The following is a 25,841-nucleotide window of genomic DNA, read 5'->3' as shown; positions in this document are numbered from 1 at the left end:
GAGGTTAGTCTTCTTTCATGTCTTACGTTAGTTTTTCCTTGTTCCTTATGATCTTCTGCTCCTGATTTTGATCTGTGTGTAATTATTCTAACTTGTGTCTCATTCACCTCCAGTCATTCCCTAATTAGTCCTTGGTGTTTATATATGTCCCACTGTTCACTTTCTATGATCTGTTGCTGTGTGTGTTTAATCCTTGCACATCTGTGTGGGTTTCCATCTGAAATGGCTCTTGACACTAAATTCAATCAAAAATTAACAATTATCCAACAAAAAACAAACAAAAATAAAAAAAACATTTATGGTCCAGTTGATTTTTATCCATTAAAGAAAATTTCAAAAATCACTTCCCTTCAGTTTTCTTCACAGATCACATTTGGATGAGCTCTTGGTTATCACGTGACCAGATGCGTTTGGCACATATTTATTCAAACCACGTTCAAAGAGTAAAGGCAGGACAGAACAAACACACAACAAAGCAAAACAGGACCACGTTCACTTATTTACACACACTTTGACATTTGAGGTGTCAGAAAAAGACACATCCTGCACAAACAAGTTTTTAACACATTTAGAACAGGAGATGATTACGGCAGGAAGCTGTGGTCACTGTGACGCTAACAAAAAGTAGAAAGCATGCGGCACCCCCCAGGTTTATCAGCCTGTCTGTCAGTGCACCAGCAGCATGGAGATAGCAACACTGTGTGCTGTTATTGGTGAGTAAAGTGTGTTGGAGCGCTCTCATTTAGTGCAAAAGCACTAACTGTCTTCTTCTTTATGAGCAGAATCTATATGTATGTGTTATATATTTTTTATGATATGTATATTACATGTTATATTATACATTATATTTTTCAATGGCTCATAAATGTTACTCTATATATCATAGATTTTCAGTTATCTTATTGTTGCAACCAGAATTTATCAATTAAAGATGCACTCATTGTTGTCTTGAAGCTGCCATGTAATTACAAGGTTGCTATAAGTAACAGCAAATGATTGTTGTATTGTTTAGTAACGGCTCAGTAACTTACTGCATGTAAGTAATTGCCAGAGTTACAAAGTGTATTTTAATTTGTGTGTTTAGGTTTTTCTTGACCGCTCATTTTAGTTTCGGAGCTGATTGCTTGTCTCAGTTTAGAGTTGATCACATTAAGTATTATTATTTCAAAGGTTGTGTGGGTAAGTATTTGTCAGGGTCAAAAATTTTAAAGTTCAGAAAAACAATTATAATACAAAACTGTGATTTTTGAATGCAGGCGAGTCACAGTCATGCACGCGAATAATCTCAGTAAACCTGCACGTCAAAGCCTGTTTAGGCTGGTTGCCATGGCAAATTTGTCCAAAAAAGCTTAAGTTTAAAAACATTTCATGTGTATTTTTCTAAATTTTAAAATTATTTTTTAAGCGCACAATATCATTCTGTTGGTTTCTTTGTTTTGGTCAAGTTTAATTTCCTCTTTTCAAAATTTCTGTTATCTATTTTTTTCCCCATATTTAATTTCATTTGTTGTTGTTGTTTCTTTTGGGACAAAATGTAAAAAACTCACAACTAATAAAAATCAAAAGTCAGAATTTTATTGTTAAAGGTTAAGGGCAGTCTGTCTTTGCTATTGTGTGTTCCCACTAACGGCATTTAGTGTGATGTGTTGCTCCTCTATCTGAGATCGTGGGTGGCACATGAAGCTTCGATTGCATCCAGTCTACGTTTGCTACTGTAGCTCGCTGCAGCCGCTAACCGCATCACATTGTAAACAGGTAGCCATTCTGCCTTAGGCCGGGGTTTCATTACAGCCACATGCTAAACAGACACATTTTAATCCAAATAACATCCGTAGTGAAACAGCATCTAAAGCAGGCGTCTATGCATCGCCCAGCTTTCACAGTCCCTCCTTTCTTCAAGCGCATTAACAACATAAACTTACGTTTGCCATCATTTCTCTTTTTGTTTTGCAGCTTCACTCAGAATCATTCCTAACAGATCCCAGTTCTTCAACTATGAGTCCGTCTCCATAAGCTGTGGGGGGCAGGAAAACTCTTCAGAGTGGAGAGTTAAGAGGAACGCGTCCTTATACATAAACACAACATGTCCCTCATCCTCAAATGGAATAGATGAATCTCACTGCAACATCAGTGATCTTTATCCAGCAGACACTGGAGTTTACTGGTGTGAGTCTGCAACGGGAGAGTGTTTTGATGCCATCAACATCACTGTCACAGGTGAGCTTTGATCAACAAATCATGAGTTGTAGCCATTAGTGACTCAAAGCACCTGAAAAGCTTCTAAACGTTTACAGATAACATCATCGTGAAGAAGCAGCTCTTTTTGTGCCACGTAAGCAGGATGTTTTAATTCACCACAAAAACCACAACATTCACCATCTGAAGTTTGATCGTGTCCCACTGTAATCATATAAATTTTATTTAACTCATGAACTATTCTACACAGGCCTCAACTGACTCCAGTTATTTGCTCCATATGGTGCTTCTAATATGTGAAGCATTTGGTTAAAAGGTTTGGTTCACATTCACGTGTTTTTATACATTTTTATTTGAATTTGGATTTTCCAAACCTTTAACAGAAAAAATAGGGGTAAGGACAGGTGATAACAGATATCTGTTTTAAGAGCACAGGTCACTGTTTACAAATGCAGATAAATGGAAAAAAAAGTACTAAAAGCTTAGTTGTCAACACAGCTAATGGTTTCTGGTTGCATCTCTGTCAAATACTTATTTCATCTCCACATGGATTGGTTATCTGCAAAATACCCAAACAAGTCTTGCTTACAGAAAGAAAGAAAGAAAGAAAGAAAGAAAGAAAGAAAGAAAGAAAGAAAAATAGAATAAAGAAAACAAACAAAAAAAAGACAACAACTGGTAGATAGAACAAGGATTGCATCAGAAACATAACCCGATGCTGCAAGGGGAGTCTGAACTAAACGTTTTATGTTTCAGCTGGTTCTGTGATCCTGGAAGGTCCTGCCCATCCTGTGACGGAGGGAGACACTGTAACTCTGCACTGTAAACACAATGCAGGCTCATCCTCCAATTTCACTTCTAATTTCTATAAAAATGATGATCTTATTGGGAGCAGCTCTACAGGAAACCTGAACATCCACAGAGTTTCCAAATCACATGAAGGCCTCTACAAGTGTAACATCACTGGAGTTGGAGAATCACCAGACAGCTCACTGGTGGTTATTTCTGCAGGTGAGCAGAAAACATAAAGAGTAATAACATCTTACTGTGAGCATGATGGATTCATACTAGAATCCAGATATGGTTGTTTTACATGACAAAGTTCTACTTTTGTGCTTCTATGCTATTATGCATTTTTGTGCAACCACCAAAATATGGTTATTTTTCCAATTTTACCCAGTAAGTATTGATCAAATCTGAACATAAGTACATCCAGACACCTTCCCCACACAACATTAGTTTAGTTTGGTTAAAAAGTGTAAAGGAAGGACTTTTCCTTCTTCAACTGTTCATTCAGTTCCAAAATATGCACAAGTTTTAAAGACCCAAATCCCCCTTTTTATGTTTGTCTTTATAAAAAATTGTTAGTCAGCAATCTTTAAGAAAACTGCTGACTGAGTTCAAATGATGGATTTGTATCAACCACCAACCACTTGAGTGTTTTTTCTAAAGAAACTATTTACTTTAAAGGACTGTTACAGCGTCATGAGAAATGCACTTGTTTGATGTCCTACCTGAAGGGTAGATCCTGTGTGCTGTCAGCCAAGTTTAGCACAAAAAACCCTGCTGGACGTTTATACAAAGGCCTGTGGGTCTGCATTTAGGCCAATGTGTGGTATTTTTGTTTTGAAGCAGGGAGTCCTGACTCGTCGTCTGATTCTTCCCCCCGAGTGATTCTTCCTGTGGTGGGTGTCTGCCTCATGCTGATTTTGCTGATGCTGCTCTGCCTCTGGAGGAGCCACAAAGGTCAGCATGTTTTGATGTAAATAAAAAAAAGAAATGACATTTTACATCCTGTTGCTACAATGTCACTTTCACCGTGTGTAGAATTCCTTTCTCTTGGTCGCGGTTAAAAAAAAACATCCCCCAAGAATAAACCTAAAATCTGCTGCACTCACACGAGACTCCGGTCCTACCTCCTCCTACTCTGTTCATTTCATAAAGGCAATACTACAGATACATCCAGGTCATTTCAATCAAACCTTCTTAATCCTGCAACCCTGACACTTTTAGAGTAGTCAGCCTTTGATTTCTCCAAACATTCCTGTGACTGTTTGGATTGTTTGACTGTAGAGAGACATTTAACGATTCGTCATCTGCATAAGTGTGGTGGCTAATACTAAACAATCTGCTCGAGATAGCATTTCTGTAGAAAACAGCAGGACAAAGATAGAGACCTGACAAATACTGTGAACAAAATCTGGAACAGAGGACGCAGGGGTGAGCAATTCATTTTCCAAATGGACACAAACTGGTGGTGATAAGAGTTGGGATCGCAGCACATGGTCACTCCTCCTTCAGTCTTGTTCTGTTGGCGTTTTCTTCCTGTTGAAAGGGAGTTTTTTTTTTCTTGCCACAGTTGCAAGTGTTTACTGATAGTGGGACTCATTTAACTGTTGAATAGTGTAGACTCGTCTTTACCTTACGACATGAAGTGCCTTTATGTGCCTGTTGTTGTTTTTGATGCTGTAAAAATAAACCTTAATTTAACTGAAAATGAATCAATGCTGGAATAGTGATTTGCACTATTGCCTCACAGCAAGAAGGTCCTGAGTTCGAGTCCACCAGCTGGCCAGGGCCTTTCTGGGTACGCCAGCTTCCTCACGCAGTCCAAAGACATGCAGTTAGGTTAAATGGCAATTCTCAATTGCCAGTTAATTGTGAACTGCCCATGTAAATACCAATCTGGTTGTGTTAGCTCTGCAACCCTAACAGGGATAAGTGGAAGGAAATGGATAGATTGTGGCCACCGTTCTCTAGATGAACTACTGTGACAGATCCTCTAATCTCAGCCCAGATTTCCCCATTGTGGAGGAGATCAGAATAACCAAATGTCTCAAAACTAGCTTTCAAATCATTATCAGGTCACCTTTGTCACCTGATAAAAAGTAGTTAATAAGAAACCACTAATGCTGTGCAATGCATGAAATCAATAAGATATCCATCAGGAAGTCAAGGCTGGGCAGGTTCTCTGTTTAACATCTACTGTTTACATCAGGGTGGACACACACATATGCAGTTTCACTTTACTCAAAAGCTTCTTTAATGAATTTGGTGATGTTACATTGAACGACTTGTTAATAGTGAGTTTCTCTGCATTACGCATTTGAGGTTGAAGTGATGATGCATTCACTGCTCACTTCTCTATTCATTGTAACTCTTAAAGCTTTGTTTCTTTCATCAATGATGTTTGACTGCATTTGTGTGCCTACAATACTGAACTGTTGAAAAGGTTAACTCATGCATCATAAAACTGCATTTTAAGCATAGTTATGGCCTTTATGAGGAAGTAGCAAACAAAAGTCTGACTCTAGCTACGCATTCATGACCTACAGGCACGCCAAAGCTACTATTATTGTGGTTGTGCATCATTGTGGTATTGTGTGCAAGAATTCTAAATTGAACGTAGCCACACAATATTTACACTGCCACTTAGTTTTAACCAGTTAATACAAAACCAACACTAATAAAGTAAACTGAACAAAAAGTGGATTAAACCTACAGAAATATAGAATACTAATAAAAATATCTAACTAATGTCAGGTGATATCTGTAAATAATACTTGTATCTCTTAAATGGTGTAAGTGAGAAGTTTTACATGAAAAAAGAAGAAATTATGTTCGGAAAAACCGAAAAAGGATCTATAAATAAAGTTACTGTTGTTGGCCAAACACTGTCATTAGTTTCATGTTGTTCTTTGTACAGTTGTAAATCACCTGAATGGTTTCAGAGGTGGAACATTTACTCTCTGCAGATTGTTTTATTTTGAAAAAAAATGATTCCCTGTGCGTTTCCTGTGGCCTACTCATCTTGATCCTGCAACGTCTGTTTCAGAGCTCAGCAGAGAAGATTCAGAATCCCACTTTGGCACATTCAAGCAGCGCCTTTAAATATTATCTGAGCCTAAATATAACACAGCAGGTTTAGTGCTGGAGAGTCTAGTTCAAAAGTCATGAACAAACTGTGTCACGCAACAACTATCTGCATTCTTCACTGGGAGACACTATTGTGCCGTAGTTTCTGAAACAATAGGAGTTCTTTGTGACTCTGTTATTTATAGTTCATTGCTTTTCATGAGCAATCAGAGGGTTTCCTTTTCGTCACCAAAAGGGATGAACTAGGAATGAAGAGGGAACTCCTTCCTTGTTCACCAAACAAAGTAAACACTGAACAAACAGCGACAGCTCGTTCCACTGGTCTTAGTAGATCTGTGCTCTCTTCCAGTCTAATCTTTCCCTGGCACAGTGATTTTTTTTAACCGTAAGTGTCAAAAGAATCCTGTTCACTTATTTTCAGAAGTGTGTTTACTTTATTACGAGTTCAGTTTTCTGGATTTGCATGTTTGAATCCGACTGTTGTGCGAACCCATGAAAACTTGCAGATAAAGTGAACACAGCTGGAAACTGTGAGGAAACAGAACAATAACACAAGTAACTACACTGTAACACGTATTTGAATCATGAATGGCTCCTAAACATGTTAGCAATGAATAAGTTGATCATAAAATCACTTTTGTCAGGTGATAACTGTGGATGTGTCACTGGGAGTGGGACTGATACCATCTCAGTGTGTTAATGATAAAGGTGAGAGGTCATCCCTTCTTGTTTGTCGTCTTTACCTTACAATATAAAGAACCTTGAGATATAGATCTATCTATCCATCTATATCAAGGTGCTTTATGTTGTAAGGCAAAGCCCATGCAAAACAGTTCTGCAAAAACTGGTCATAAACTCACTGAGGTCAGGTGATCACTCCCAGTGGATCTGTCACTGGGAATGTTAGTCATCCCATGTGACACAGTTTCATAATCATGGTTTACGTAACACATCTGATGTCAGCAGAGGGATTCCGTCTTGCTTCACTGTGCAGGGTAAACCCTACAAACAAACACAGGTAACACTTTAATGATGGGTGTTGGTTGGTGTTGACGGAGATCTGTTGCTGTTCTCACGTCACTGCTTTGTTTTCTTCGCATGTTCATTCTCCAAAAATGTGACTCAGATTCTCAAATTCATTGTTTGCTTTGTTTCCAACAGCAGTTCTACGTTTTCTTCCACATTATTACTAAAACGCACTTATGTGGATCTGAGTCCAGCTGTTGTGTAACACGTGAACTGTTCTGTATTGCAGATAAAGTGAACCCTGCTGTCTCGTACACTGACATTACCGCCACACAGGAAGTGAAACCTCGTACGTTCAGAGGTAAGAACATAAAAACTCACTCACATACTCACAGTTCTCTCTTTTATTGCAGGCTTCTGTGTCTGACTGAATTTAAAGGCCTCTGTGATATAAAACTGTAAATAATGAGAATAAAAACAATCACCAGCATTCACATGAGATTTTAAACTAAAGGACAAGCTGCACTAAACTTTAGTTCTCACAGCATAAACACTGTAAACTCACTCTGTCATTTCCTCCACTATGTACTGAAGACTGTGTGAAGTCATGTGCATGTTGTTGTTATCTGCCTAGAAACAGAAGACCTCTGCACTGTCACTGGTTAACTGTCACCATAGTTACAAACATAATGCTTTAGCACGTGCTCCAGACTCCGCCCTCTAGTTTTACTGTCAGTCAGCTCCTGCTGTTTCACTCAGAGATGCCCAATTGTATTTATTGTGATGAAACTGACATGCTCAGAGTTTCTGCACAGAGCTTTTATACTGAAGGAGTCGGCTGCCTTTTCTTTTACTATGACGTAAACACAGACTGGAGAGGTGCTGTTTTATAGGCAGCTACAAATGTTATGTAACACTTCAGGCTTTTGTTTATGCTGTTGAAGAACTAACATCCTGTGGGTTAAAAAAAAAAAGCATGCAGACTGAGCGTGGGAACCAAAAACACAATAGTTAGACAATATATGGAAAATATGTAAGTATATTTATAAAAAAACAAACAAACATGGTGTTTCCCTTGTTGTTCACAATCTCATAAATGAAAATAAATGGCCTACAATCCTTCATATCCAAAGCCTGATGCTGTCTGTTGTGTTTCTCTTCTGTTATTGTCAAGAAAAGACACATTTCATAAAAATAGTTACCGTCAGCAAATCTTAGAGACACTGTCCTGCTGCCAGCAAAGGTTTGCATGAATAAAAAATGTAATTAACAGTCTTTAGTAAAAATATTTTGCCTGTCCTGTTTTATTGCAGGTCAAATATCAAGTTTACTGTGACATTTTCAGGGATTTTCAGTTTGTGTCTGAACAGAATAAAATAGCTGCATCTTCACAAACTGAATCCTAATGTTACTGCTCATTCAGTGTCATCATTCTGCATTACTTGAAATGTATAAAACAGTGAGAACACACACTGTCCACGCTCAGTTAACATGTGACAACTTAAAAATATATTATTTTTCCACAATGAGCACACTCCTGTCTGTGCTACCATGGTGACCAGGACAAACCCAGTAACCAACTTAAACCACTGACATGGTGTTGTCATCAAACATGAAGGAAAAAAAAAACAAACTCAAATGAGCTCAGCAACCGATCTGAAACTAAAGGGTGGGACAATGTTACATGACAGGCCCTGCAAAACATACATTAGGCATTTACTGCTCCACATTACCTAACCAGACACGCCCACTGCAGACAAACACAACTAAGCTCTCTAAGGTAAAATCACGCAAAGCCTAACACAACATCCTCCTCGCCTTTTTCGAGCCATAAACTTTATGTTTTAACATTTTATTTTCAGTAGCACAAGAATTGTTGCTTCGGTGATCAGACGTGTTTGAGCAATAAAAAAATAAAACTGTTAATGATAAAGTTCAAAACATGTGAAACACAAGATTTCTGGATCATTTTCTACAGGTTCACAGCACCAACAGTTACACTTACAATCCTATTCTTATGTTCAATACAAAAATCTAAACACCATATTTTGACTTTAAATTGTTATCAATGGTAAATTGTACCTTTAGAAAAATCTATCACTGCAGATATTTTTAGCTGCAGAAACAGGTAACATCCTGATATTAATGAGAAAAACCTGAGCCCTGGATTTTAATACACATATGGTCTTTGAGAGCAGCGGTTGAGATGTGTAAGGCACATGTAGCCCTTTTCCTACTCGACTGGACGGGGCTTGAATCTACTCAGTTTCAGTGGTTTTCCATTACAACTAAGTAGCACCTAATCCACAACGGGTCTTTATAGCTGAAAACCCAGTGATGTCATTGTGACACAAACAACACGACAATCAAGGATGTTGTTCTTTTTTTTCATGAGAGAAAATGAATTTGCTCCAATTATAAGTTTTCACAGTTTCTTATCAAATGGTAAGAATTTAAAATTAGTTTCACATGGCGCCATAGACCTCGGTCTCTCTGGCTCAGAGACAAAGGCTGCCATAGCCTGGCAGTAAACACTTCTTATTGTGGGTCACAGAAACTGAATATTAGCAACATCTGATGCCTGATATCAGCTCACGTTTCTTCTTCTGCACCTCTCTCGACATCAGCCTTATATGCTATACTTTCTGCTCCATCTGTGCCTTTTTGTCAGACACGAGGACTACTGTGTTGTCTAAAATGTCTATGCTAATCGGTGGCATGCAGTCTGTTGACATTGACGTTTTCAGATCAACTCACATTGTAAATATTCACATTACTGGGAAACTGCCTTCATCCAGCTGCCGGTAAAAGTTCAACCATTTAGAGTTATTGGTGCTGGCTGTTACACTCATTGTCACACTGCAATTCAATGAGCTCCAGCTGCAGTTGATACGGAGCATTATCAGGGTCGATGGAGTAGGGGGAAGAAGAAAAAATAGATGTTTTTCAATAGATGTAATATCCTGAAACTGTTCAATAAACTCCACAATACACCGTCCCATAGCTGTCACATTCCACGTCACTTGTGCAGTAATGATGTCCTGTGGAAAACTTTCTAGCACCTCACGCAGTGCTGGAAAAGCTGCAGCTTAGTTTCGAAGGCTCTGATGTGCACATAGAGCTGGTTTACCACCACATCCTTCCTTTTGTGCAATGCTTGTCCCATTTCAGCCACAAACTGCCCAATTTTCTTCCTCAGAGGACAAAAAACCCCAAATCCCCGTAGTGCAGGTCTCCCACTGATCATTCTTGTGACATATTACATCTCCATACTCAGCTTGATGGTCGAGCAGGGACTGCTGAAACTGGCTGTGGTACAGGACTTTGGAACAAACTGACTGAATGGTCAGAGAACAGAACTTACTGGTGAATCATACGGTGAAGTTTAATAAGGTTGCCTCCTTCTTCCTTTTGGTCCATATTGAGATGAAAGCATCACACAGATGCTTTAGACACAAACAAACACTGCATTGTTGTCTAGAAGCAGAGATCATTGCCGCCTCCATGTAAAAGACTTCACACAGAGAAGCAGAAATCCCCCACCACATCCGTGTCATCACTTTTAACACCTTTGAGAGATGAGACTGACGCCAACCTTTCAGTATTAAATTAATTAAAAGGGAAAAAATGCTTTCACTGCTTTCAGTTTCAACATTTTCTGAACCTGTCCTCTCTCCACAGATATGAACTCTGAGGCGTCCTTCTACTCAACACTCAGTCTGGCAAACATGTGCCAGGAAACACCTAAAGACTCCAGATTAAGTGTTTAAGCTTTTTATTTATTTATTCTTTGTATTAACGTGAAGAAATGTTTGTGGAGATTTCAAAGAATTTTCTTCAGCAGCTAAAATTTCTTGACATTTCTTAAAATTTGCACAAATCTGTCATTTTGTCACTTTCGGTCAGTTCATATCTCTTTGCAGTTGGGTTGTATATGAAATGATTGTTGTTAGTCTTTGTTGGAGGTGTGTTTACTTCAGTCATGTTACATTTTCATTTTTTTTATTGTTAAGAGTTTGTCTTTGTAGTGTCTTTGTCTTTCTTTGTCATTTTTTCCAGCGGCTTTGTAGATATCACTCTTATTTCTGTTTGTTACTTTGAAGCAACCACAAAGAGCTTGAGTAACTTTGAAGTTTTTTTGTAGTCCTAGTGGATTTTTTGTTGGTTTGTTTTTTTGCTTGTTAAATTTTTCTGTCGAACATGTGATGTAATTTAGCAACATTGTACCAACTTTTTTCGATTTAAAGTTTTCTTTTTCTGATTTTATCTTTTTGTAGTCCGTTTCTCTTTAGAGTAGCTGTTCATTGCTCTGCAGCTTAGGGCGTTTGCATCTCTTCATCGTCTTTTTTGTGTGTTCTTTAATACACTGAACACAACTTCTGGCTCAGAAGTTTTGCTGTAAGAAAACTTTCAGTTACCCAAAAGCAAAAATGTGAATGACTTGATTTGGAAATCAGTGCTTGTAATAGGCCTTGTACTTTCTGTTGCTACATTCAATGATTTTGTCTTGTTATGATAGTAATGTGATCTTAACGAACAATAAAACCACCAAACCCAAGATATAGCGCAAAACCTTTTTGTTGTTTTCACAGAAGGAAGAACAGTCCATATCTTTGTTATCGATATCTCTCTGGGACTCTCCCTATTAGGCCAGAGTCTGGCTGTATCTTGTCTTTGAGCGGCTTTCTCTGTCTTTTTCTCAAGTAAAAGTCTTACTACATAAATAATGGATAACACAGATTACAGCTTGCACTGCAGAGGAATTAATTAAAGCATAAGCAATTTTGTGTTTTATAATGCTTTATTTATCTGTATTTTCTTATACTGTTTTTGTTGCAGCTCTAGTGTTCTGAAAGGTCATATAACACCAGTAAGGGGGAGACATACATACACGTGGGACAATGAGTGATTCGGTGAAACTAAATTTTAGTATCACAACTAAAGGAAGGAAACCTTTAAGTTATTGTTAGTGTTTATGTCATGGTACCTGGGTCTGAGACCCAGGGTTTTGAGTTTTGTGAACGTTGAGGAATCTTCTAGTTTGTTATCCTTAGATTTCAGTTCCATGTTTTGCATATGTTGTCATTCAGGATTTTGTTAGTATGTGGTTAAATTATGTATGTACTGGCTCACTCCTGGTGGCCGATTGGCGGGGCCGGGCGCCTGTGGCCCGGCTGGGCTCCTTCCAGGGGGTGGGATGCCCTCAGGCCTCTGGGCCTGAAGCTCGGTCCTCTCTGGGACAGCTGGCTGCCGGCAGAGCCCGCGGGCACGCCACCCCCTCTGGCCTCTGCTCCGTAGCTGCGGGGTGACCTCTCCTTTGGGGCTCTACTCAGCTCTTCCCAGGAGGGTGGCACGGTTCCCCCCCTTTGGTGGTCCTCCTCAGGTCCTTGTACTCTTGGGCCTCTGGATATCTGGGGCCTGGATCTCCTCCTTACCTGCTTCATACCCTGGTGGACAGGGCTATGGCTCCCCACACTCCCTAGCAGATCATTACATGGAGAAACCTTTGGAATACAAGCATGCTGATCCACACAGGTATGCACACAGGTGTACACACGGGTGTTCACAGACGCGGACTACAGCTTTCTTGGCTGCTGCCTCAAAGCACATTGTGCGCTGTCTATCTTGTGTGCTGCACAATATCGTTTATTATTTAGTATCTACTGTTATCTACTGCTAGCTAGTTTATTGTGATGGTGCTGTTTTTGTTTTTTTTATTATGTTGCTCTTTGCTGTTTGGTTTCTCTTCTGTTGTTTTTTCTCCATACAGGTGATCCAGGTGTGGTTTTTTTTTGTTTTCCTTTCTTCCCCCCCTTCTCTTCTCCCCTTTGGTTTTCTTTCTCTCCCTCTCTTTCTTTCATTCTTTCTCCCTGTCCTATCCGCCAGTCATGTCTGTCCCGTTTGTAGCAACTGAAAATAAAATAAATTCATAATTATAATAAAGGCCAATCAAATGGACCAATATGGCAAGGCCATGATGATCCAGTTGGTAAAATAAATCCGCTTGGCATCTCTCTTGGCCTTAAGACAACAATTCTGATGGCTGAAGATCCAAACGGGACACACACACACACACAAAAAAAAAAAAGTATTTGGTTAAATTTTCCCCGTCCTTTTGGGTCTAGTTTCTTGTGATTTGTGTGTCCCTGTGAAGTTAGTCTTGTCTCATGTTATTTGTCTCCCTCCTCTGCCATGCCTGTTTATGAATGTCAAGTTCGGTGTCATTGCTGTGTCCATATATCGTGTGGCCAGAGACAGAGCCTTGAGGAACACCACAATCAAAATGTGCAATGGAGGAGCTTGTAGAGGAACTGCCTATGGACACAGAAGGTTTTTCATTTCAGAAATAAGAATGCAACAATTATTATAGAGCATTATGATCTCTACAGGAGATCATAATGATTGACTGAAATGTGACATTCAAATTTGAAAACGCTCAAATAAAATGGTGATCACAAAGCAAAACACTGCAAACATCTTCAAAATAAATCATATGAACATGTCTCCTTATATCTACAGTAGCACAAACATACTAGATCACACTCATTTCCCATTGCATTTTAGATATTTAATGTTTTTCCTTTCATGATAAAGAAAAAGCTGCTGTGAGTAAGAAAGAAATCTGTCAGCGCGACTCTTTGGACTTGCACTGTGAGAAATAAATGCAGTGATGAAATATTTAGAGTTTCACAATAGAAGAAAAGATAACATCTAGACAGGTGAGATCTGAAAGTTTTTTTGTTGTTTTTTTTTTAGATAAGCTGAACCAAATGAATCTTTTCATTATCACTGGGGCAGCACAAGGCTTTGTGTGATCAGTCATCTGTACAAGGACTGACCTTTGCCTGCTGTCGTAAATGCTGAACTTCTAACTATTCCGGCATGTTAGAAATGCATTGTTTGTATAATTACAGCCTTAGAAGAAAACAGATTGAGCCCATACGCAGTTGGATACGTATGGGCTCAAACTGTGGTCATAAATATTTTGTACTTGTAAATCAGGATTTGTATGTGTAAAAAGAATTTGTGTGGGCGTAACCCAAAAATACCTGTGAAACTCAACACACAAGTTTCAAGTTTTTTGATCCTTTTTTTCTTCCTTTCAGCTGATTGGTCAATGTCATGCCAATCACAAATTTAACTATCCAGTCAGAGAACAGATGGGTTTGGCTGTCGGAGGGGCGTCTTTTTGAACTGCAGGTCCATGAAGGGTAATACAGTTTGAAGCTGGAGGATCTCTATATAAATATCCGATAGCAGTTAGGTCCCCTAACTTTCAGCAGCTGTTAAAAGGATAAAGTTGTGGCATATCAGTGGTTAGAAATACCATTATTACTTTAGGATTAGTTTAACACAAAGTCAGGGCTGACCCGGGACCATGGCTGTGAGTCGCAGTGAGCAGCATAAAGGTCCTTTCACATCGGACACAGGATGTGCTGCTAATGCTAACTGCTAACTAAAAGCCAAGGATCCAGAATTTTTAAATGTGGATGAATCCACTGCGGAAAACAGTTATATGCATCATCTGGGAGAACTAGTGTTCAGCTGTTTAAAGAAATTAAAAAGCTACACATAAACGTAAAAGACAATTGTATTCATTACACAAACAAATGCTGCTGAATGATAATTTTAGAAAGGGTGGTGGTGATGTGTGCAGAAATCCCCCATCATAGGCGTGTGATCTACTATAACACCTCTGGCACAATGAGACTAAAGTGGGTGTATCATCTTGATCTTATCTAAGGGGAAAAAACACTCTTGGTATTTATGCCTACTGGTTATTTATAAAAATTATTCCGTATTACTTTCTTGGTTTCATTCTGGTTTATTTATCCCTGTTTTTTTCCTGCTTCCCTTGTGTTTCTGTGTCTGGTTCTGTGTTTATTTACCTTTCTGCGTTTGTGTCAAGCTCATCCTATGGTCCATGTTTCAGAAGCATGGTGGGATAATTCAGTTAGAAATTAGTCAAAATAATTTATGGTTGATTCCATCCTATCAGAGTGGAATTTTGGGGGGAACCTATTAGGGTGGAAATTCTAAAGACAGAGCAATAATTATTATTGTTATCATTAATTATTAACAAAGAGAGGGAAGATAGTCAGAACTGAGAGGACCGAACTACCAGAAGGCAACATTGCAGAGATAATGGACAGCTACAAGTACCTGGGGATCCCACGGGCAAATGGGAACCATGAAGAGGCTGCTAGGAAAGCTGCAACCACAAAGTACCTGCAGAGGGTCAGGCAAGTCCTGAGGAGTCAGCTGAACGGTAAGATAAAAGTAAGATAAAGGTAAAAACAGGATCCGGGCTATCAACACCTATGCCCTGACCAAAATCAGGTAACGTGCTGGGGTAATAGGCTGGCCAAAGTAGGAGTAGAAGCCACTGACATGAAAAGTTAGAAAGCTCCTTACCATGCATGGAGGGTTTCACCCTGTTCAGCACCCTGAGGCTGTATGCTAAGTAGGAAGGAGGCCGGGGACTGGTGAGGATCGATAAAATAGTAATTACAGGTAAAACTACCTGTAATTACTATTTTATCGATCCTTGAGCTTGACCATTATGAATTTCATGTATTTAGTATTGTCAGTATTGAAACAAATAATAAAAAAATATAAAACATAATTCCTTTTTTTCCCACAAATGTTATGAAGCTGAAATGTGGCCGCAAAAAGAGAATCACCCCATGATAAAGTTTGAAATTTTCATTGTTTACAGGCTGTGATCAGCTGACCTGTTCTGCTTGTGCTGCTGTTTTGATGTTTACTGCTTGTCGATTTAATTCAATTCACTTTTATTTATTCAATGCAAGATCACAACAGTTGCCTACAGGTGTCAAACTCCAGGCCTTGAGAGCTGGTGTCCTGCAGGTTTTAGATGTGTCCTTGATCCAACACAGCTGATTTAAATGGTGAAATGACTTCCTCAACATGTATTGAAGTTCTCCAGAAGCCTGGTAATGAACTAATCATTTGACTGAGGTGTGTTGACTCAGGGCGCGATCTAAAACCTGCAGGACACCGGCCCTCGAGGCCTGGAGTTCGACACCCCAGTGGTTTGCAAACTTTTTTTTTGCTAGGTCCCGCTTTGTTTCACAAGAAAATCCTTGCGACAACATTTCCACACTCTTAGGGTTTGGTATGTTCTTGACAGCGTTTGACTTGGTTTTTTTGTGTTTACACGTGGACGGAGAGATTTTTTCGAAACTGCCTGTGTGGACAAGATTTCCTTTTAAACGAAAATGGAAAATCTCTGTTTTCATAAATACCCGTGTACGTGAGGACGTAGCCTTAAGTAACAGGAAAACAAACCATCTCCATGTGTAATTATTTTATGTTTAGTTGTTTTTTTCCTGTGTGATAACATTCAACATTTGGTTTGGACAAACCAGCATGTGCTTCCCATGCAGGGGGAACATATTCGGCGATGCTTTATCTTCTGCTTTGCGTTTCTGTGGGAGCGCCGTCACAAACCTGTCCATTATGCTAGCAGTGTCCTGAACAGAACGAGCTTCAGTGAGGGGTGGCAATCTGCCTTAACCGGTTGGGGTGAGAGGATGGATACAGGACACAGACATGTTGTGGAAATGTGATTCATAATAACGAATGGAGAGCGGTGTGTAAACACGTGGAGTAAAAAGGAGACTGAGGAAGAAATGGTGCATCATGGGAATCTCCCGGCAGCCTACGTCTATTGCAGCATAACTAAGGGAGGATTCAGGGTCACCTGGTCCAGCCCTAACTATATGCTTAAGCAAAGAGGAAAGTTTTAAGCCTAATCTTAAAAGTAGAGATAGTGTCTGTCTCCCGAATCCAAACTGGAAGCTGGTTCCACAGAAGAGGGGCCTGAAAACTGAAGGCTCTCCCTCCCATTCTACTTTTAAATACTCTAGGAACAACAAGTAGGCCTGCAGAGCGAGAGCGAAGCGCTCTAATAGGGTGATATGGTACTACAAGGTCATTAAGATAAGATGGGGCCTGATTATTTAAGACCTTGTATGTGAGGAGCAGGATTTTGAATTCAATTCTGGATTTAACAGGAAGCCAATGAAGGGAAGCCAAAACAGGAGAAATATGCTCTCTCTTTCTAGGACCCTCTCAGGATTAGCTGAAGGCTTTTCAGTGAGTTTTTAGGACATCCTGATAACAATGAATTACAGATCCAGAGCAAGTATCTGGTTAGACACTGCGTTTCTAAAAGTTTAAGGCCGAGTATTTTAACCTCAGATTTATTTGAATTTGGAAGCAAGTAACATGCTTCTTCACTGTAATTTAATAGTCTTGTTCTTTCTCAGTTTCACAGCTTTTCTTTCTGTATTTATAGACTTACTGTACATTCCCATGACTCAGTTTTATTCTTCCTTTTTTTTTTTTGCCTCTTATGACAGTAACCTGATCTGAAAGCAAAAGCTTGCAAACAGTTTTTAGTCTATTCAAAGAATAAAGCACAGAAATAGTCTTGTTAGTTGACGTCTCTCTGGCTGATGGCCACACTGGTATCTTGGCTTTGAGGATGGTGAGTAATTTTTGGGTAGCACAATCTACTGGATTTTACTGTACGTATGTGCTTATGAGTCAGAGTTTTAAACTGATCTAAGCCAAAAATAAAGAAAGGCTAAACAAAATCTGAAACCTGAAATGCACTCATGCTCATCACAGCAACACAAAATGTTTTTACAAACTGTCTTGAGGCTTCAGGCTGTTTCGGTGCAGAAATGAGAACGTTTCCATTTTATTACAGCCCCTGAACTTTGATCAGTTTTAGAAAATGAAAATGAATAAAAATACTTTTACTGCCATTTATAACGAGACTATACTGACACGACTGCAAAGGAAAAGAAGCAGGTGACAGGTGATTTTTATGAGGAAACAAGAGAAGCTAAACACACTAGTTCACACCTCAGTGGGTTAACTTGGGTGATTTCTGGGGTCTGTAAGAGGAACACCACACTCAGCAAAGCTTTGCTTTCCAAATCAGATCTGTAGTTTCTGTTGACAGTCTTTTCCAAGCTGCATACTGATTGTGAGGGAATAAAAACCAGATAACCAAAGATAACATTGCAGTGATATGGTGATAAATTAAATTATGAGAAAGTATGATGAAGACTGCCTAAAGGTCAAAAGGTCAATGAATGCTGATTAAAGTCAGGTTTTTACACAGGCGACCCTTTATGCATTTGTATCCACTACATTAATGACATGACCTACTATTCAATTTTGATAACATTCAATTTCCTTGTAACTGGTACAATCTCTGAAGGGGCAGCTATGCTCTTATCAGGTAACATGAGTTTCAATGCAACAAAGTACCTGGTAAATCTTTGAAAGGCATGATTATAGCCTAGCACTGGTTTGTGTAAATAAAAACAAAGAATATCTCTGGGAATTTTCACCACTCTTGGTAGATACATGAGTGCTGCTTGCAACACAGTCATTCACTCACAGTCTGGTTTTCTTTGATAGTGCTCTAATGCTTTCATCTAGGACAGCTTCACATTCACTCTGATTACTTATTTTACACTGTTCACTGGTGCAAACCCAGCGTCCAGAAACTCCCTAAACTACTAAAAGGAGCCCTGACAGTTCACCGTTAGTGTTTAAATGGCTTCTGGTTATTATGTGTTCAGTAAAGCATTTGAGGCAGACACTCATTAAACAACTCGAGCTTGTTTAAAGTAAACATTGTCTGCTTATTACATGTTTTTATTACTAAACTTTATTTTGGGGGATGCTGCAGATATACTTTAATCATTTTTTACCTTCTGTACAGAAAAAATATATTTCAGCTCTTCTGGTTTCGCTTTTTTGAAAATAACGATTGTGTGATGGTTAATGTTTCTCAGCTTTTCTCCATCAACACAAAACTGTACATTTACTATTTTTTTCATTTGTATATAACAATAATCCAATCTAAACCAAAAATAATATTTATGTATCAAACCAAACCCTACACAGTGAAAATTAAACAATCTTGTGCTCACCACAGCTGCTGAAACTGATCCTAAAATACAAATTTCTCGACACTTCCTGCTGTTTCTGGATACTAAAATTAAATGCTTTCAGTTCCTCCCTACCTCTGAACTCTAGCGGGAAATGGGTTTCACTGCCACGTATTACCAAGACACTACAGCAATGACAAGTGATTTTATCTGGAAATAAAAGCAAAATATAATATTTCACACCTAATTCCCCCTGCAGTCATCTACTGTGTCATTGTAAGGGGAAGAGTCAGTTGGTTGCTGGGGGCGGCCTTTGTCTAGCTGCGTGCTGGTTGTGAAAGGGGAATGGATACGATGCATCCATTCATCCACATATCCAATTCAGGGTTGCGGGAAGCCTGGAGCCTATTCCAACTGTCGTAGGGTAAGATGCAGTGTACGACCTGCACAGGTCGCCTGTCTGTCACAGGACTACGTCACAGAAACACAACCATTCACACCCATGGTCAACTCAGAATCACCTGTTAACCTAACCCCATGTAAATATTTGTGTTATGGAAGGAAGCCAGAATACCCGGTGAGAACACAGAAACTTGAATTGAACCAGGATCTTCCTGCTGTGGGGTGACAGTGCTAACCATCGTACCACCATGCAAACCTGAAATAGATACCAAACGAAAATGAGTCAACACTCTGCTGTTAGTACACAACACACAAACCCAACAGACTGTACAGGTGAAGTGACAGATGCCACGTGGAAACAAAATGTGACATTACACAACTGCAGTCGCTAATTTACGAACTCAAACAATCAGCAGCTGTGATACATTCGTACTCCATCAAAATCCCACAAATTTTCACTTTTCTTTGGCTAAACTGGTCTGTGAGGTGCTGCAGGTACGCTTTCAACAGTGGGGGAAAAAAGTGTGTGCAGTCCAAACAAACCAAATGCCTATGCAACAGTCTGCTGATGTAAAGGGAAACAAGCCAGAAAGATTTGTTACAACATTCCAGAAGTCTCATCTGTTGCATTGTTAAGAGCTCAAACAAGCAAGATGTCATTCCTTTTCATTTGTTTTTTTTCCACTTACACTTCAAATACACAGCAACACCCAGACAGTGAGTACATATTTAAATTCTATAAGGCCATTATATCCAGAATAGATTAATGACTGTACTTAATAAATAACATACCCCGAGTTTATGTCAGATCTCATATAAATGAAGACCCAAACGCAGACACTAGAGTGAGGTCCAACAGTGATTTAAACTCATAAAAACTTCCAGAGTTGAGAAAGCCAAAACAATGGGACTCTGAATTAAAAGGGTGGTGAGTAAATCAACAGAAAACACATGAGGAGAGTTAAACACCAAAATAAAACAGGAAGTAAAAAGTACATCGGGGGTGATGGGGTCAGATGTGGGCATCTTATAACATAAAACCAGAACAAATACCTCAAAATCATAAATTTTGTTACAGTATAAACGTTGTATACATGAATCTTTTTCATGCCTGGAAATCACCGGATTTCCTCAGAACTGATAGATCATCTCTGAGGGCGCAGCCGTGACCTTGATTTCACATTGTGAGAGTATTAAAAAATGTTTTCCTGCTTCCTTATCTTTAGTGGAAGAAAAAATACTCTTGTATCCTGGAAAATGAAGGGTTGGTTGTAGGCCGACAGTGAGATAATCATATTATAAGGGGAAAAAAATGTCTCTAAGGGACTTTCATTAGGTCACTGTCTTGCTGTTGGCGAGGTTAGCATGTTAGCTTTGGGAATGTTAACGTCATCGTGTTAGTTAGTGATACCACTGATTTCCTTTCCGGTCCGATACCAAGTAATATTCAGGGTGGTATCGACGATACTGATCCGATACCGATACTTTGTACAAAAACATATTTTATTTATTGTATCTCAAATTATAGCGTCATAATGATTACAGGACATCAGATTACTTGTTCTCATCACTTAATAATGCAGAATTCATCATATAGAAATAAAAAACCTGAAGTTGTGCGCTATTTGAACACCTTGCCTTCCTGCAGCACTAAAGGACTCCGTGAGAGACGTCTGTCTCGCCCTAGCAGCATCTGTCCCTGTCCACTCCTCTTCAGCTCGTCATATTCTGTGATATGATTTACTCTGGGGTGTTTGACAAATTTGTGGTGTTGCCACAGCACCTCACTTTCTTGCCACATGTATCGCAAACCACGTCTCGGCTGTTTGTGGATGTAAAACACGTCCGCACATAACTCCAATTATGCGCACGCCAAGCGGCTGCCACATTTATACAGCCATATTTCGCACATGACTATGAAAGGCGGAAGAGGAGTTCCTTCCAATTGTAGACAATCCGAATGATATAGGTTATTTCCACAGTGTTCCTGTTAATGATAAACTACAAATTTACTCTAAATGACTAAAATATCGATTATTTAATGTGAGAATCGATTCTAGAACATAAATGAATGGTATCGGAGGAATCGATACTTCAGTATCGATCCACACATCACTAATGTTAGTAAAAAAACAAAATCTCACTAACTTTTGGATATCGCTCCAGAATACAGCTGGAGCACACCAAGTAATTCATTCACATTTATAGTCTGTTTTTTCATAGTGCTCGACTAAAACGCCATATTTCCATATTTTATTCTAGGACTCGACTAGCTTCACATTCAGAATGACTGTTATTTTTGGACACTGGTACAGGCCCAGGGTCCAAAATTTCCCCATAACATCAGTGAGAGTACAGTTAGTAAGTACAGCTGTGACACTGAGTGAAATGAAACATGTGTCCTAATAGCACAACTGAAAGGGAAAGCCCTGCTGGCTTACTGTTAGTGTTAAAAAATGCTCTGGTTATGAGCATATGTACAGTATAATGTTTTACATGGAACAGGATCGCTCAGTTTAACCTCTGCTTTCCAAGCTCCTTACTACGATGACCGGGATGACAGAGAACCTTCACAGACACTCTGCTTGTAACAAGCTGCTCTGGCTCCTCCCCCTTTAAGCCAACCTTGCTCTGATTTGTCTTTTTAAACACAACGTTTTTGTAGCAACAGCTTCCTCCATGATATTCCATTCAGAAAACCTTTGATGGATGCTGACTTTATTAAAGCAAGCGTTGCTCTGAGATCAGTCAGTTATGAGATGGTGACGAGAACAGGATGAGACGACAAAAAAAAAAAAAGAGTGACCAGGTAAATAAGGTGAAACCGCACCGGCTGTAACAATTACAGTCTTGGAAATTGATATCACCTTGGTGACAAATAACACCGAACACAATAATGAAAGCAATAAAGCCGGGGTAATCAAACATGCACATTTAATCCGTGCAGTTTGTAAAGCCGGTGGGTGTGGCTGCAGTGCCTGAGATGGTGTGGCTCAATGTGGTGTTAAATGAGGATTTAGAGCAGGGGTGTCAAACTCAAATACACAGTGGGCCAAAATTCAAAACTGGAACAAAGTCGCGGGCTAATGTTAATATTTATTGAAATATATTTATTCCTCCAGATATAAGAATGAATCTTTTCTTATGGACTCAAACACGTTTTGCTGAAAAACTGAATATGGAACAAGCAAAGCTTAATACTAAACAATATATATATTAGCTGTATAATACCAGTAGGCCAGCTCTGATAGTAATTTGGTATGGCTTCGCCAAATTTGGCCCGCAGCCTAATTACATTTGGCCCGCGGGCCAGAGTTTGACACCTATGATTTAGAGGAATGTGGAGCCTGAACATGGAGGGTCACAGTGGATATGATCCCCAGTGTGTTTTTTCCTCTGTGTGGGCAGTTTGTGAACTTCCTGTGAGTCATGTCCTGCTGGCTGGACCAGATCCTGGTTCACAGCTTCAGCAGCATCAACACGGTCAGGTTCAGCTCAGTTATTGTTGTTGTGTCTATCCTTCTGGTCTCTGTGTGTGTCACCCAGTATCCTGTTGGTGGACCATATATTCATGTGGTTGTTCCACATGATTATATATAATATAATATATGGTTCCACACACTTCTTAACATTCTTAGCTTAAAATATATATAACCTAACAAATGTTTAGACTACTACACATGGGAGAGAAGAGATGCTGAAAAGAACGTGGGCATGCTCAGACCAGTATGTAACCAGTGGTGTAAATAGCTGTGACATTTAGTGTCCAGATTCTGGTACTGCTTTTCTCAAGCAGTCAGTTTAGTCCTTTAAACGGTCAAAAATATCAAGAAAATTAAAGGATAAAAGAACAAATGATTTTATATGTAGAAAGATTAAAATACAAGTTTTGCATAAAATGTGCTTATGCATTAATTAGTTGTTTGTTACTAGAGACACTAAGATAATGTATTTTGGTGTTTTTATGACATGACATCGCGATAAATACACCACATATGCTCACGGAGTTTTAAGGAGCTGCTGGGAAGAAGGATTACTCACATTGGACAACTGCTGAATGTTGCTATAGTTACCCTCATAATTTAAAGATTAGTTAGTAAAAAAAAAATGTTAATGATTTGTAAGAAATGTGCAGCCAAATCCAGTCTGAAATATCACACGAGGTAAAATCACCAGATGTGCTTTGAATGATGAGAACAGTCAGTGTTTACTGACATCTACTGTTCATTTAATGGAATTTCATTGGAAGACGTGCAAATAAAGTTTAGGTGCAGCTGCCTTGTGTTTTATCATGGCAAGCCCCCCAAAAACAAAATTGAAGAATGATAGTGAAGGAAATTGTAGTCCTATAGAACTAAACAGGGTTCATGCATATTTACTGGACATGCACAAACAGCTGGCTATGAAATGAAAGTGCTATCTGAAGACTGCCTGTTTTTCCATCATTTAATCTGCTGTCATTTAAATGTCATAGACCACCTTTACGTCTTCATGAGCCAAACAGTAAAGAAAATGACCACACTTACACTGTTTATCCTGTACAAACTGCAGTTCAATACAATTCTTGCTTCAGTTTAAATTTTCTTATGTCCTTTTCCATGACATTTTATTTTAAAATATCATATAAGTCTTTAAATTCCATCAGACACAGAGGCCTACTATAAATGAGGGAACTTTAAATGTAAATAAGGTTCATTTCTTAAGCCTTTCAGAGATGTTCACAAAGTACACCTAAATAAGTAAAATAAACCAGAAAAGTAAGTCCTATAATAGCCAAGAAAGACGTCAAAAGACACAATAAGTCACAACCAAATAAAAAGAAAAAAAATATAAACATATAGTTAAATAAATAAAAGATTCAGTGAAGTTAAATTGTAAATGGTAAATGGCCTGTATTTATATAGCGCTTTACTAGTCCCTAAGGACCCGAAAGCACTTTACACATCCAGTCATCCACCCATTCACACACACACAGAAGTTGTCAAGTTGTCAACAGAAAGCCTGTTTAAACAATTTCAGGGAGATTATCCATGTTCTTACCTGTAAAACTGAGGTTTCACTTCCCGTGTGACGTATCTGTAAAACAGAACATTTCATCTGTTACACAACTGTGTAAATCCAGAAACGCGGGTCAGAATTAAGCCAAAGAGACAATCAAACTGCTGACAAACACTGACAAAACAAGAAGGGATGACCTCTCACCTTTATCATTATCACACTGAGACTATATCAGTTCCACTCCCAGTGACACATCCACACAGTCATCACCTGACCTAAATAACTTTATGATTGGTTTCTTTATTCTAACATGATTTCAGAGCCATTTATTATTAAAATATGTAACATGTTACACTTGAACTGCCGTTGTTACTGTTTCTGCTGTGTTTAGTTTATCTGCAAAAGTTTCAACAGCTGATGAAAAATGTAAATCATGTAAATCCAGAAAACTGGGAGGGTAAAAAGTGAAAACAGCTGCTGAAAATAAAGTAAAAGAAATCTTTTGCGACACTTGTGATGAAATGTTAAAGAATAACAATCTGTTCTTATTTAGCTTGTTTGGTTAGTATGAGGCGATAAAATGTTAGCAGTTCGAGTTAAACAACTCTTAAATGTTGACTGTAGTGAGATCAATGTGCCAACTGACAACTAGCTTCAGGAAGGAACCGGGTGTGTTGCATTTCTGCTCATAAAGCCGTTAAAAACACTGTGTGCAATGCCACAATGTGTCAGAGCATGTGCTTCCTCATTTTGTTTGCATGTTTGTTGTGTTTACAAGGTTCTATAATACAGGAAAATTATTACATGCTGTTACCCTGTCAGACCAGGGGTGCCGCTAATGAGGCTGGATAAGAGAGAGGGGAGAAGAAGAAAGTAAAGGTAACAAGATGGAGTGCCGCTGTAAAGCCTGTTGTTGAACCCAGACGTCGCCTCCGCTACCCGATTACAAACTCAACAATGTTGTGCTATGAACAAGCAGCAGCATTAGCATTTAAGCAGCTAAATGATTTAGAAACGGTCAAATGCAGTGAAAATTAAACATGTATTTGCCTTTAGAGAAATTCAAGCAGATGATCACATCCCACAGAGAGAAAAGACTCCATGAAATCCTCATTATGTATACATAACAGCAGGTCCACAGTCTCAAAGAGAAAGATTCAGAGACTCCAGTCTTCTTCGTGTGCTTCTTTCTGCACTCAAACTTCCCGGTTATTCAGTTCAGATATCAGTCACACATCAAAGCAGAACCGCCGACTGTGTGAACAGCTGAGTGAAGCGTGTCCTCTTCTTCTATGAAGCCACTTTCAGGTGTGTTTGTGCCTCTTACTCCATGAGTGAATGCAGTCTGTCCAGTCTGCTTTCAGAAATGATCAGCAATGACATCAGTTTCGCTTCCTCGATCTGTGATCTGATTGGTTAAAACGTCAGATATGCACGGGATTATGATTTTATGAAAGTTAAGGA

At 39.0% G+C, this 25,841-nt stretch overlaps 1 protein-coding gene and 1 long non-coding RNA gene across 3 annotated transcripts; one reads left to right on the top strand and one right to left on the bottom strand.

Annotated features, from left to right (window-relative positions):
• Nucleotides 1-673: 673 nt before the first annotated feature.
• Nucleotides 674-11,599, top strand: LOC146579199 (uncharacterized). 2 transcript variants are annotated; one of them, XM_085261708.1, is made up of 6 exons: nucleotides 674-713; nucleotides 1,954-2,217; nucleotides 2,953-3,207; nucleotides 3,832-3,942; nucleotides 7,328-7,399; nucleotides 10,720-11,599. In XM_085261708.1, exons 1-6 carry the CDS (start codon nucleotides 683-685, stop codon nucleotides 10,806-10,808), a joined length of 822 nt encoding a protein of 273 aa, XP_085117834.1. In that variant the 5' UTR covers nucleotides 674-682; the 3' UTR covers nucleotides 10,809-11,599. The 2 variants fall into 2 exon arrangements, with proteins under 2 accessions (XP_085117834.1, XP_085117831.1); XM_085261705.1 differs by having other exon boundaries at nucleotides 3,829-3,942.
• Nucleotides 3,110-24,544, bottom strand: LOC146579198 (uncharacterized). The gene is made up of 3 exons (XR_014890415.1): nucleotides 24,420-24,544; nucleotides 3,711-3,925; nucleotides 3,110-3,201 (listed from the first exon to the last, which is right to left on the bottom strand). It is a non-coding gene; the product is annotated as an uncharacterized LOC146579198 (long non-coding RNA).
• Between the last annotated feature and the right edge of the window lie 1,297 nt (nucleotides 24,545-25,841).

Source organism: Mchenga conophoros, linkage group LG3 (assembly GCF_057382185.1).
Source record: "Mchenga conophoros isolate Kocher_MC1m ecotype Shallow Benthic linkage group LG3, M_conophoros_male_GT1.1, whole genome shotgun sequence".
In the NCBI taxonomy this organism is placed as follows: domain Eukaryota; kingdom Metazoa; phylum Chordata; class Actinopteri; order Cichliformes; family Cichlidae; genus Mchenga; species Mchenga conophoros.
Note: the sequence above shows the minus strand (reverse complement) of the source record. Positions and strands in the feature narration are given on the sequence as shown.

What these genes read in the sequence shown, in the direction of transcription:
- LOC146579199 (XM_085261705.1), top strand. Translation starts at nt 683, where the DNA reads ATGGAGATAGCAACACTGTGTGCTGTTATTG. An exon ending in CATCAACATCACTGTCACAG is followed by an intron (nt 2,218 to 2,952) that starts GTGAGCTTTGAT and finishes TTTATGTTTCAG; the next exon opens with CTGGTTCTGTGATCCTGGAA. An exon ending in ACTGGTGGTTATTTCTGCAG is followed by an intron (nt 3,208 to 3,828) that starts GTGAGCAGAAAA and finishes TTTGTTTTGAAG; the next exon opens with CAGGGAGTCCTGACTCGTCG.